Source organism: Chiloscyllium plagiosum, unplaced genomic scaffold (genome assembly GCF_037043375.1).
Source record: "Chiloscyllium plagiosum isolate Xiang-an unplaced genomic scaffold, Cpla_swu_hap1 HiC_scaffold_30, whole genome shotgun sequence".
NCBI lineage: Eukaryota > Metazoa > Chordata > Chondrichthyes > Orectolobiformes > Hemiscylliidae > Chiloscyllium > Chiloscyllium plagiosum.
The window spans coordinates 17,950,470-17,965,138 of NW_028270168.1; the positions used below are offsets into that span (position 1 = coordinate 17,950,470).

At 40.6% G+C, this 14,669-nt stretch overlaps 1 protein-coding gene across 5 annotated transcripts in view; it reads left to right on the forward strand.

Annotated features, from left to right (window-relative positions):
- Nucleotides 1-14,669, forward strand: part of LOC122563577 (AT-rich interaction domain 1Ab) — a 126,450-nt gene that overhangs the window by 73,272 nt on the left and 38,509 nt on the right. For all 5 annotated transcript variants that reach the window (XM_043717476.2, XM_043717472.2, XM_043717474.2 and 2 more), the window contains exons 5-7: nucleotides 9,508-9,748; nucleotides 11,757-11,846; nucleotides 12,921-13,088. In XM_043717476.2, the coding sequence (XP_043573411.1) occupies nucleotides 9,508-9,748; nucleotides 11,757-11,846; nucleotides 12,921-13,088 (499 nt within the window). The remainder of the gene's footprint in view (nucleotides 1-9,507; nucleotides 9,749-11,756; nucleotides 11,847-12,920; nucleotides 13,089-14,669) is intronic.

The window sequence follows — 14,669 nt, forward strand, 5'->3', positions numbered from 1 at the left end:
AATAAATTAAACTGTTTGGTCAGGCATTCCCTATATGGAGAAGGTGATCGAGACTGCCATTTTGTCTTGTTTAACCACCATTTTGTAAAGTAATTAAGAAATAGGAATCAATGTGCAAAACTGGCCTGGTTGGTTTCTGTAAGCTAAAGTCTTGAGATTGTTTAGAGTTACTCTGTTTGCTTATTAGTGCTGGGATTGAAGATTGGACATGCAGACAGCTTCACATATTGAGTTTGTCTTGTAACTAGCTGAAAGAATGACTCACTACCTAGAATAGTATTGAAAAAGATTATTTAAAATGTAACCTGGATTTAAATTGGACTGCTCTTGGGCTTTCATTTCAGTATGCCTCTTGCAGTGTTTGGGTACAACTTAAATAGATTAAAATGCAGTGATTTAAAAAAAAACTGAAGTCAGAGAGGCAACTTCGTTGCAAGATATTTCCTCTGATCTGGGGCAGGGTTTGTAATGGGGATAAGTGAATTTTTGGGAACCTGTTTGATTGACATTGGTAAATTATGAAATGCTGTGGTATGTGTTTGGCCTGAAATGTGTGACTGGTTTGTAACGATTAAGGGCTTTCATGTATCTCTGCTTATCGCACCAAATACAATTATAAAGGGAAAATGAGTTTTGGCTGGAACAGTGTGCAGTCTTGGGTGGTGCAGTGTTTCAAGTAGGACTTGTACACAGGGAGATTTAACTGTGAACCTTGTCCTGTCTCCAGCTGATAGCTAATTACTTGATTGTTGTCTAATGCTTAGAACACATTTTCAAAGAGCAAGAAAAAAGTAGTTCCAGTAATTTAAATGTGATGATGATGTCATTGTGCATGAGAGGATGGTAATCCCAGACTGACTGACTGTGCCAGCCAGGGCTATACTTAAAACGTGGCAGGAGGAGGCACAAATACCTACTCTCCAACTTCTTCATCCACAGTTTACTGAAAGTTTTAAGTTTAAATTATCCTCAGAGTAAAAGATATGCAGTGAGGTGTCAATTATCTAAGACTATTTTTTGATTGTCAAAAGGCAGAGATGCTAATCTGGTATTTAAACCATGATGCTCAGCAGGTTAATTTAGCATTGTGTCTTTCTCTGCCCTTGGCTATTCAGGCACTATATAAATGCAATTCTTTCGAAAATAATGCTTTTTAATAGCCATTTTCCCAAATCAAATATATATACTGTTTTCTGAAGTTGAAGAAATAGGTATTCCGCAGTCAGTGTAGTCTGGTTTTCTGGCTTATTATATTGTATGGCCTATTTTGCTGCCTGAAGATGTGACATGTTGGTGCATCAGTATCAGACGTTGGTTATGTGAAATGATCAGTTCCAGCTGAATTATAGTTGGGACTAAAACTTTCATTTGCAGACCAAGATAAATGAAGAGATACTTGAAATTGCAAGAGAAAAAAGAATGCAAAAAATTGCACTTACAAAATGAGCGGCGTGGTGCCTCAGTGGTTAGCACCGCTGACTCTCAGCACCAAGGACTTGGGTTCAGTTCTATCCCCGGGCAACTTTGTGGAGTTTGCACATTCTCCCCGTGTCTGCATGGGTTTCCTCCCATATTCCAAAAATACAAATGCTATAGAAAGGGGGAGTGGTGTTTTTGATAAGGGATAGCATTACTGCTGTACTGGGAATCCATCCAGGGAAGTAATTTGGGTGGAACTGAAAAATAAGAAAGGGATGATCACCTTATTGGGAATGTATTATAGACACCCCTAATTGTTAGCAAGAAATTGAGAAACAAATTTGTAAGGAGATCTCGACTATCTGTAAGAATAATAGGGTGGTTATGGTAGGGGATGTTAACTTTCCAAACCTATCACTGTGGACTTGAAATGTTGCCTGAAATGTCGACTCTCCTGCTCAATGCTGCCTGACCCGTGCTTTTCTAGCACTACACTCTTGATCTATTCTCCAGCATCTGCAGTACTCACTTTCGCCAAGGTGCAAAACCTGATCTCCTCTTGGGGAAATAAGGCAGGGCCGGTGACCGATGTCAGCGGGGAAGCACTTTGAGGCCAGTGACCACAATTCTATTAGTTTTAAAATAGTGATGGAAAAGGATAGACCAGATCTAAAAGTTGCAGGAAGGCTAATTTTGACAGTATTAGGCTAGAACTTTCAAAAGCTGATTGAGGGCAGATGTTCACAGGTAGATGGACGGCTGGAAAATGGGAGGCCTTCAAAAATTAGATAACGAGATTCTAGAGATCCAGAGACAGTATATTCCTGTTAAGGTGAAAGGAAAGGCTGGTAGGTGTAGGGAAAGCTGAATGACTAGAGTATTTGAGGTTTTGATTAAGAAATGGAAGCATATGTCAGATATAGTCAGGAGAGATCGAATGAATCTTTAGAGTATAAAGGCAGTAGGAGCATACTTAAGAGAGAAATCAGGAGGATAAAAAGGGGACAGGAGATAGCTTTGGCAAATAGGGCTAAGGAGAATCCAAAAGGATTTTATAAATATATTAAGGACAAAAGGGTAACTAGGGAGAGAATAGGGCCCCTCAGAGATCAGCAAAGCAACCTGTGTGTGGAGCTGCAGGAGATGGAGATACTAAATGAGTATTTTGCATCAGTCTTTACTGTGGCGAAGGACATGGACAATTTAGAATGTGGGTAAATAGATGGTGACATCTTGAAAAATGTCATATTAGAGGTGTTGGTGTTGGATGTCTTTAAAATACAAAAAAGTGGATAAATGCCCAGGACCTCATCAGATGTACCCTATAAACTCTGTGGGAAGCTAGGGAAGTGATTGCTGGCCCCCTTGCTGAGATATTTGTATCATTGATAGTCACAGGTGAGGTGCCGGAAGACTGGAGGTTGGCTAACGTGGTGCCACTGTTTAAGAAAGGTGGTAAGGACAAGCCAGGGAACTATAGACCAGTGAGTCTGACATCAATAGTGGGCAAGTTGTTGGAGGGAATCCTGAGGGACAAGGACTGATTAGGGATAGTCAGCATGGCTTTGTGTCTGGGAAATCACGCGTCACAAACTTGATTGAGATCTTTGAAGAAATAACAGATGATGAATGAAGGCAAAGTGATAGATGTTTTCTATATGGACTTTAAGGCGTTGGACAAGGTTCCTCTTGGAAGACTAGTTAGCAAGGTTGATTTCAATGAATATAGGGAGAACTAGAAATTTGGATACAGAATTAGCTCGAAGGTTGAAGACTGGCGGTGGTGGAGGGTTGTTTTTCAGACTAGTGGCCTTGTGACCAGTGGTGTGCCACAAGAATCGGTGGTAGGTGGTGGTTGGAAAAGCAAATCAGGGCAGGACTTATTCACTTAATGGTAAGGTCCTGGGGAGTATTGCTGAACAAAGAAACCTTGGAGTGCAGGTTCATAGTTCCTTGAAAATAGAGTCACAGGTAGATAGGATAGTGAAAGCGGCACTTGGTAGCTTTCCTTTATTGGTCAGAGCATTGAGTATAAGAGTTGAGGTCATGTTGCGGCTGTACAGGACATTGGTTAGGCCACTTTTGGAATATTGTGTGCAGTTATGGTCTCCTTCCTATTAGAAGGATATTGTGAAACTTGAAAAGAGTTCAGAAAAGAGTTACAGGGATGTTGCCAGGGTTGGAGGATTTGAGCTATAGGGAGAGCCCGAATAGGCTGGGATAGTTTTCCCTAGAGCGTCGGAGGCTGAGAGGTGACCTTGTAGAGGTTTATAAAATCATGAAGGGCATGGATGGGATAAATGGACAAGGTCTTTTCCCTCGGTTGGGGGAGGGCAAAGGGTGAGAGGGGCAAGATAAAAAAGGGAACCAAGGGCCAACATTTCCATGCAAAGGGTGGTGCGTGTTTGGAATGAGCTGCCAGAGGACTTGGTACAATCACAGCATTTAAAAGGCATCTGGATTGGTATATGAATAGGAAGGGTTTAGAGAGATATGGGCCAAGTGCTGGCAAATGGGACTAAATTAGGTTAGGATATCTGGCATGGACGAGTTGGACCAAAGGGTCTGTTTCCGTGCTGTACATCTGACTCTGTACAGGTTGTGGATTGGCACTGCTAAATTGTCCATAGTGTCCAGGAGTGTGTAGGCTAGGTGAATTAGCCATGGGAAATGCAGGACTGCAGGCATAGGGTAGGGGGGTGAGTCTGTGTGGGATACTCTTCAGAGGATCAGCATGCCTTCAATGCAATGAATGGCCTGCTTCCACACTTGTAGAGATTCTATGATTCTATCAATATTTTGTTGATTCAAATAGAGCTGAGAAGCTGCTCGTACATCTTTTAAAGGGAAAGTGTTGGGTAATAAAGACTTGGGTCTAACTTTTTTTCATTTATAGAATTTGGATGTGGTTGACTGCACATAACTGCTTGAAGTATCCAAAGTGATCTCCTCATATCCTGAATGAATTTACTTTTTATTCAGTCATGGGATGATGAAGGCACTGGCTGGGTCAGCATTTATTGCCAACCTTGTTGCCTTTAAAGGTGTTGATGAGCTGCTGCATTGAACTGCAGTTAGCTGGTTGCTGTCAGGAAGGGAGTTCCAGGAATTTTGACACAGCAACTTTGGCTATTTTCAAGTCAGGATGGTGAGTGGCTTAGAGGTGACTTTGCTGGTGATGGTATTCCAGGTGTCTGTTCTCATTCTGGATGGTATTGGTTGCAGCTTTGGAAGATGCTGTCTAAGGAACCTTGGTGAATGTATTCAGTGTACCTTGTAGATGGTAAGTCCTACTGTTGCTGTGCATCAGTGGTAGGAGGAGTGAATGGCTGCACGTCCACAAATAGCCAAACTACCCTGTCCTGGATGGCTTTAAGCTTCTTGAGCATTATTGAAGCTGCGTTTGCTCAAGTGGGAAATATTCCATCACACTCTTTGATTGGATACCAGATAAAACACCAGGTGAGTAAGTTGACACCAGATAAAACATTGCATGAGAGAGTGTGGACATAAGACAAAAACGCTGCAAGACCAAGTGCAGACAGTAGATAAAACGTGCGAGAGCATGCACTGGCATTAGAAGAAACTGGGAGACAGACAGTGGGAAGGCATCCAATCCTCACTGCATAGAAAAGCTTGAACATAGTATACATTTCGGTAGTAAAGTTAATACAATTCGAATGTATGTAAATAAGTGAATACTCTAAACAATTGGCTAAAACTCTTAAGAATGGCAGTGCAAGTGGTATGTCAAAACTGCTGTATGTAGGAACTCATGGATACCATTGAAATCTAGGGTAAACATATTTGCAGGAAATGTTTGAAGTTTGCGCAAATTTGGCTCAGTTTATGAGCCAGAGGCTGAACTACATGACATGCATTGGGGGTGGTGGGGGGGGAATCATTATTTGGATTATTCATACTAGGAGTCATTCTCTTGGCACAGGATGTTTTGATTTGGGAAGGTGTTATTGCAAATGAGGTGGGTAAGAGAGCCAGAGGATAGGAATGTCAACCTCTACAATTGTCCAAGTTTGAGGTTCCTTCAGCTTGTTTGGAGTTTGGCTTGTGGGATGGATGAGCTAAATAACTATGGTACAGGAAGCCATTCAAGCAGGGAAGCTAAAAGGAATGTAATGCACAGCATTGTCAGGGGATTGGCACTGTTTTCTGCAGTGAAGAACCACAGTTCAAACTGTGTTGTCTGTCCAGTGTCTGGGCTCATGATATCTGCTCTGGATTGGAGAAGAGCTGCAGTGTGAGGGGGAGGATCCATGTAGGCACCACTGACATAAGTAGGATTAAAAAGAGGTTCCACGTAGCCAATCTGAAGAGTTAGGTACCAAATTAAGTAGAATCTCAAAAGTGGTAATCTCTGGGTTATTACCTGAGTTACATGCAAATTGACATTGGGTAAACAAGATTAGTGAGATGAATGTGTGACTGAAAGACTGGCTTGGGAGAAGTGGGTTCTGGTTTGTGGGCACTGGTGCCAGTACTGGGAAAAGTGGGATGTGTACCGTTGGGATGGTCTATACCTGAACTGTACTGGACTGTTGTTCTTGTGAAATGCATAATGAGGAAACTATTGAGTTTTAAAGTAAATCATAGGTTCAGGGCCCAAATTGGGAAGTTGTGATGAGTTGATGAGGAAAGGGCAATAGAGGAATGAATTAATGTGGAAAATGATGTATAGGCAGTGACAGGAAGGCTCAGAGAATACAGATGAGAGCATGAAAGCAGAGCTAGTGAACATGAACTGGTAGTTTTGGTTAAAGGGTAGGTTAGTAGAGATGCAAGCATTTAAAGGGATATTCCAAAAAGTGCAGATTAGATATATTCCTACAAATAAGAAAAGTTCAAAGGAATGGGCCTGTCATCTGTGGTTAACATTTTTAAAGAGAGGAGTTAAACTTCATGAAAAGACCTATAATTATGCAAAGATAGGTGGTGGGTTAGAAGATTGGACAGAATTTTGTTTTTAAAAAAGCAATCACTAAAAGACTAATAAGGAGGGAAAAATTGAGTATTAAAGAAAGTTGGTCAAAATGTAAAACAGGAACAGTTTCTTAAGTTGTCTAAAGAAAACAAGTTAGACTGTTGGTTCTGGAGAGGTAGTGTTGAGGGATAAGGATGGCAGAGAAATTGAACAGATATCTTGCGTTGATCTTCATGAGAGGATATGTGTAACATCCTAGTAAATCAGAAATTGAGGGAGGGAGGAACTCCATTATAATGACCATGGAAGTGGGTATTAAGTAAATTGTTGGAACTGCGAGTTGTCAAGTCCTGATAGGTTTCATCTTAAGGTCTTGGAATTAGCTCGTGAGATAATTGATGCATTGGTTTTAATTTACCAAAACTCATTAGATTTAAAGAATGTTCCTACAGATTTGTAAATAGCTTTAGTAACTCCTTTATTTGAAAGGGAGTAAGAAAGCCTAAACATACAGGCCAGTTACTTTAACACCTTGCACAGGGCAAATGTTAGAAATTTCTATTAAAGATGTTATGGTAGTGCACTTGGTTATATTCAAGGTAATCAGGCAGAGACTTTGTCAATGGGAAATCATGTAATTAATTTATTATAATTCTTTGAAGTAATGTGTGTTGTGAACTTGTAACTGAGTGGATGGGTTAGTGGTGCTGGTTCTTGAAAAGATCAACCATAATCTTATTGAATGGCAGAACAGGCTCACCAGGCCAGATGGCTTGCTCCTATTTCTTATTTCTTATGTGAATAAAGGGGAACCAGTGGATGTTTATACAGTCAGTTCTGCTCTAAAGCAGTAATTCTATTCTTGTGCAAACCTGTAATAAGAACATCGCATAATAGCAGCACCATTTAAAATAATGGGGCCGGAATTGCCTTCTCACTAATGCATGTTTTAAAACTTTAAGTGTCCCAAGTTTGTCAATCGCGTTACAGTAAATTTGTATTAGTGAAACGTACGTTATAGCAGAACAACCTGAACGTAAAGTTTCAGAAGAAGTTTGATAAGATCCCATATCAAAAGTTATTGCAAAAGCTTAAAGGGATTAAGACTCACGTTGGCGTGGATAGAAGATTGGCTTGCTCACATGAGAGAATAGTCTCTTTCAGGCTGACAGGTTGTCACAAATGGTATGTCACAGGTTGGTACTGGGCTCTAACTTTACAAGTTATATAAATTATTTGAATGAAGGGACCAAAGCATTGGTAGTTAAATTTGCCAATGACAAAGATAGAAAGGAAAGTGAGTTTGAAGAAGACATAAGTCTAAGGTTAAGTGAATGGGCAAAGACCTAGCAAATGGAATGCCGTATGGGAAAGTGCAGAATTTTCCATTTTGGCAAAAAAGTTAAAAGATAAGCCTTATCTAAATGGTGTGATACGTTGCAAAGCTCTTAGAGATCTGGATGTCCAAGTGCATGAATTGCAGAAGGATAGCACTGTAAGCGGTTATAGCAAGTAATCAGGAAAGCTAATCCATGGTAGGGGGAGTCCAAAACTAGAGGGCACAGGTTTAATGTGAGGGAAAGATTTAAATGGTTGCTGAGAGGCAACTTTTCGATACAGAGGGTGATTCATGTATGGAATGAGCTGTCAGAGGAAGTGGTGGAGGCTGGTACAATTTAAAGGGTATCTGGATGAGTATATCAATAGGAAGGGTTTAGAGCGATATGGGCCAAGTACTGGCAAACAGGACTAGATTAATTTAGTATATCAGGTTGGCATGGACCGAAGTTGGACCGAAGGGTCTGTTTCTGTGCTGTATGACTGATTGAATATCATGTTTTATTGCAAGAGGAATTGAATGCAGGATGAGGGAGATTATGTTTCAGGCTTACAGGTTATTGGTAGGATCATATCTGGAACACTGTATAGTAGTGGTCACTGTACTGACAAGGATATGAATACATCCGAAGCAGTTCAGAGAAGGTTTACTGGAATAATACCTGGAAAGAAAAAATTGCCTTGAGGAAAGACTAGATAGGCTGGGCCTGTTTCTTGAAGTTGTAAGAGTTAACAGTGACTCAATTGAAACATAAGATCCTGAAAGGACTTGACCGAATGGATGCCAAAAGGATATTTCCTCGTGAGAATTTAGAAGTAGGGGTCACCCATTTAAAACATGAAGAAAAATGCTTTGAGGGTTGAGTGTATTAGGAATTCCCTTCCTCAAAAGGCAGAGGATGCAGAACATTTAAATATTTTAACAGCATGAAAAGTAGATTCATGATTACCATTTCATCAAGATAGTCAGGGTATGCAAGACTGTAGATTTGAGGTTAAAATTAGCTTAGCCATGATCTTATTAATGGCAGAGCAGGCTTGAAGGACCAAGTGGTCTACTCTTGTTCCTAGTTTGTGTGTTGTAGATGGTGTAAAGGCTCTGGAGAGTCAAAAGTTGTAAATTACTCCCTTGGATCATAGACATCATTCAGTGGTTGCAGGTGAATGACTATGGATTAGAGACGATGGTGCAAGATGGCCAAATGTGGCAACCATAGCAGCAGATCTCGCAGGGGTAGCTACAAATGGGAATGGGGTGAAGGTAGAGAAAGATAAATAGAAACAGAAGGCAGGAACAGGAGTAGGCCATTTGACCCTTCCACCCTGTTCTGTGGTTCACATCCCATTGGCCTTCACCTGATGACGTTAAAATAAAACTGTCTTTCTTTAGTCATTGAACATTGACCTTGCCCTCAGAAATGAATGCTGCTGTAATGGGAGTGTGGTTGGGGTTTGGGCTCTGTTTTCCAGCACTTTTCTACCAGCTAGGGAGTACTACTTGGAGCTAAGTATCGAAGAAGGACCTGAACTGGTAGTATGGATTTTATTTGACTATTAAGATTCCTTCCACTCATGAATGAAGGAAGTTCTTTTATATATTGCAATATCTAACACATTGGGTCCTCCAGGAAGCTCTCCAGCACCCTCCCAACCTGCGCAAATGCACGTAATGACTAATTTGGTCAATTTCTTTTCACTATTTTAATGCTTGTAGAAATGAGGTTTGAGATGTATTAATGTACAGAAAAGCCTGACATATATACCATTACTCATGAAGAGTAGGTGAATTAATTGGTTTTCTGGATTTGTAGGATTTGTCTGGTTCTATTGATGATTTGCCGACTGGGACAGAGGGAGCACTGAGTCCAGGAGTGAGTACGTCAGGAATCTCCAGCAGTCAAGGGGAACAAAGTAACCCTGCACAGTCACCATTCTCTCCTCATACCTCCCCACATCTGCCTGGAATTCGTGGTCCATCGCCTTCACCTGTAGGATCGCCAGCTAGTGTAACCCAGTCCAGGTCCGGGCCATTGTCCCCAGCAACTGTACCAGGTAGGAATGTCTGTTTGTAAGCCTCATTGTAAATGTATGCTGCAGAAAGATGTCCCTGACAAACCTCAATGATTTTCAAAGGTGGTTCTTGAGATTTTAAAGTGCGCTTTTTTTTTGTGCGCGCAGTGACTAGTTTTTAGTTTCACTAAGTCCTTCATTAGGTAGTGCTGTCACTTAGTATCAATATGTTCAGTAATTTTGTTGATATGTAGGATTTAGACTTGCATAAAAGCAGAATAGGAACAACTCATCAGTATCCCCAATAGTTATCACTGTTCATCACTGTTCCATTAAATGTAAAGCCACAACATACAAAGCATTAATTAGGTATCTCAATGTATAAATTGACAAGGCAGCAGGCATAAGTTAGCAACAAATGCTTGTTTTAAAAAACTGCTACATTTCTATACAGAAAAAAAGTCATTATCCTAAGCATGCTTTTTTTGTGTACTGGTGAGGTCACAGCTAACTGCATGTTTATTCTAACGCAACTACTGCAGTGCTTGCTCCCAAGGCTCCCTCTATGGCCTTGCACAACATTCCAGTTTCCTTCAACTTTTTGACTGCCACTCACATCACCACTGAATCACAGGCTGCTTCTCTCCTGCATTTGCTGATAAGCCCACTATGAATATATCTGCATCAAGCATGGGAGAGAACCAGCCTATGATTGAAGAAGTGGTATATTGCCTTTTCCTCCCATTCTGTTTGTGGGGGTAGCGTATCCCTGGTTGGCCTCTAATTTTCCTTGGGTGATTTGGGGAGAGGATGAGGTGGGTCGATTGCCTGGCAACTCTGTTTTGAGCCCTAGTACCTCATCAGACAGTGATAGGTAAGAATTTTTAAGGTGGTCCTTGTCTTGTTCTTCAAACTTTTGCTGCTTTGCCAATAGTGGAGAGAAATCTGAGAAGTTCAAGATTGTCAAATCTAAGGTATTTATTGGGGTGTTTATAACCTGGTTTGAAGAGACTGAACCAGGTTCAGGATCACACATACAGTGTCCCCTTAGGACACTGCCCTAAATTCGTTGCACTTGCTTGACCAGTTGAATAGCAAAACATCAAAAATTATGAGCAGGAGTGGGCCACGTGGTCCTTAAAGCCTGCTCTGCCAATCAATGTCATGGCTGACCCTTCCTCCCTCAATACTACATTCTCACTTTCTTCCCATTTTCCTTGATGTCTTTAAAATCTAAAAATGTATCTATCTCTGCCCTGAATGTATTCAATGATTTGGCCTCCACAGCCTTCTGTGGTAGAGAATTCCAGAAGATCACTATCCTTTGAGTGAAGGTATTTTTCTTCTTCTTAGTCCTAAATGGTCTACCCCATATGGTGAAAGTATGTACCTTGAAAACTCTCCAGCCCAAGAAAATGTCTGTCTTACATCTAGTCTGTCAGCCCTGCTTAAATTTACACATTTCAAACAGATCTCTCCCATCTTCTAAATTCTAGTTAACATAGGCCCATTCAAACCAATTTCTCATAGGATAGTTCAGGCCAATCCAGCTATCAGCCTGATGAACTTCTGATGTACAATCGCTATTGCAAGTATATCCTTTCTTAGGGAGACCAAAACTGCATGCGATACTCTGGGTATGGTCTTGCCCAGAATCTGGAAAACCCGTCAATCTACTTTCATTAACTGGTATGATAAGCATACCCAGATCTCTTTGTACATCAATTTCCAATATATTGCTATTTAAATAATTCCCCCCCCCCCCCCCCCCCCCTCCAAGATGGCAAGCCCAGATAGACCCTACCTCGAACACTGCATTGAAAATTGATGTAGTTGAGCATTTATCTGCCTTCCAAATGCGACTTGTTTGGCCTGCATACCTGTCTGTTCCTGTAGAATCAGCTGGTGTAACTGCTTCATTCATCTCATCTCATTGTTTGTTTAAAGGGCTGCAGCTACAATACCCCACATCCCCATGACATCCTGCTGCCTCGTACTTTTCAGTTACAACAAACTCAACAAGTAACAAGTATAATTCTTTGCATACTAGGTAATCAAATGCCACCTCGTCCTCCAAGTGGCCAGTCCGATGGAATTCTGCACCCCTCCATGAATCCATCTGCTATGGGGCAGGACCGTGGTGAGTTCTTGAATAGATTTTGTCGCTGATTTGATAGAAAATCGTATTTAGTTTGTTTACAGCTCAGAGTCATAAAGTTGTACAGCAACAAAAACAAACCCTTTGGTCCAACTTGTCCATGTTGACCAGATATCCTAAATTAATCTAGTCCTATTTGCCAGCATTTGGCCTGTATCCCTTTAAACCATTGCAATTCATTTACCTATTCAGGTGCCTTTTTAAATGTTGTAATTGTACCTGCTTCCACCATTTCCTCTGGCAGCTCATTCCATACATACCAACCTGTGTGTGAAAAAGTTGCCCCTTAGGTCCCTTTTATATCTTACGTTTCTGAACTGTGTACGTAGGCATATGGAGATGCTTTATAGTCAGTTTGCATTGCAATAGAATTACAAATGTTTTGCAACTGGAAGAATTTTCTTTGTTATTCATTCCCCATTTGGAAGGCAACAGTTCTGCTGTAGTACACTTTGAGGTGCCAGTCACTTTGTTATTTGGCTAATTAGAACATCCCATTTAGTTCTTCTGTGGAGTTTACAGACCAGTAGGCCATTCAGCTTATCACATCTCTGCTCTCTTTTGGCTAATCCAAAGCTTAAATTCTACTGACCTTTTTCTCCCACAGTCTTGTACCTTTCTCAAATATCTATGATCATTTCTTCTTTAATACAAGTAGCACATTCTAGGCATTGAACCTCAAACTTTTTAACTTGCCCATATACCCCACAAACTATTCACACTGTCTGGGTGGGATGGTATAATCTAGATACAATGAGTAAATGTTATTAAACTTGCAAGTGGGGAAACTCATAATATTTTACTACAGATCTCTGATATCAGTTGAATTGCTTATTGTTGAAGGGCAACTAATTGGAGTTGTTGCCCTGAATTTAAGTTAGGTTTAACAAATTTCCTTAAAAAGAAATCATTCTCTTTTTTTTCTTAACAGACCTTTGTTATCCAGGTACGGTGAAATGAAGTGCTTTGCATAATGTATTACTTTTACAGTCAATGATATATTCTGTTAAAGCAGTACCTGATCTTAATTGAACTGTCTTTTCCCCCTATATACAGGCTATATGCAGAGACCCCCTCAGATACCACAGTACAGCTCCCCACAGACAGGGTCAGCATTGTCCCCACGTCAGCCTTCTGGAGGTCAGATGCATGCTGGGATGAGCCCATATCAACAGAATAACTCTGGAAACTATGGGCCTCAAGGTGCTCAATATGGACCTCAGGGTGAGTCTGGTACAATGCTCAAAATTCATGAGGGAAATGGGAAACTTCACCCCAAAATATGAGCAAACATTCAATCACAGGTATGACTAATTGAAGGAAAATCAGTTCAAAAAGACAGCTCATCACTTTATTCTCAAGGGTAATAAATATTGGCCTAGCCAGTAGTGCCCAAATCCTATGAATGACTAAATTAAAAAGTTAGCTTAACATCTATTACTTGGAAAATATTAGATATAAAGGATTTGTTAGCAGAGCATTTAGAAGTACAGAAGATGACCAAGCTGAGTCAGCATTGTTTGACGAAGGGGAAGTAATACCTGACAATTTCTTAGAATTTTTTGAGGAAGTAACAAACAGGATAACTGAAAGGGAAGCAGTTGATGTAATATATGGGTATACAGAAGGCATTTGGTAGACTACTTAATAAAATAAGAGCCAACAATGTTGAATGTAGTATATTAGCATGGATAGACTGGCTTATTTTATAGAAGACAGATTTAGGATAAGTGAGATATTTTCAAGATGGCAATCTGTAACTAGAAGAGAGTCACAGGAATTGGTACTGAGTTCAGTTATTTACAATATATATTGACGACCTTGATGAGAGAAGTGAATGTGTTATAGCCATGTTTACAGGTCACCCAAAATGGGTGTGGAAGAAAGTGCTAAGGATGGCTGAGTCTACAGAGGGATGTAGCTTAGGTGAATAGGCAAAATCTTGGGAAATAGAATGTAATTCTTTAAAAGTAGTAATTGTTTGTATTTGGACTGTGAGCATCAGTTGGGACAACACTTATTGCTCAGCTCTGGTTGACAAGTGGGCAGTTAATTGTCAACTACATGTAGTGGTTCTGGAGTCACACATGGTTCAGACCAGGTAAGGAAGAAGGATTTCCTTCCCTGAAGGCCATTGTTGTAAAAACCCATTTGATTCACTAATCAACAGTGTTTACATGGTTCCTCTTAGACTAGCTTTTTTTGTAAAATGTGGAACAATGAAGGGTTTGGGAACATTGGCAGGAAGCATAGAGCAGCTGAATATTATGTAAACGTAGAAAGACTATGGAAGGCTACAGCACGAGGGATTTGGGAGTCCTCATAAATTTGGAAAAGCTAACCTACAAGTTCCAGCAGTAGGGAAAGCAACTGGGATGTGAACCTTTATTTCAAACGGGAAGGGAGTATAAAACTAGGGAGGTTTTGCTGAAACTGTACATGATTCTGTTCAAGCCAGCGGTAGAATAATGTGAACAGTTTTGGGGCCCCTTATTGAAGGAGAGATACTGGCATTGGAGGCGGTCCAAAGAAGGTTCACTAGGCTGATGCCAGCTATGGAGGAGCAGTCTTATGAAGAGAGGTTGAGCAGTTTTGGCTGTACTCATTGGAATATAGAAGAGAGAGGACAGCTTATTGAAATAGACTACATTGTTAGGGGACTTGACATATTAGATGTGGAAAGATTGTGGGAAGACCAAAGGGCATATTCTCAGATTAAGGAGCTGCCCTTTTAAGACAGTTGGGGAATGTTTTGAGGGTAGTGAATGTATTGAATTCATAACTACGGAGGGCTTTTGAGGATAA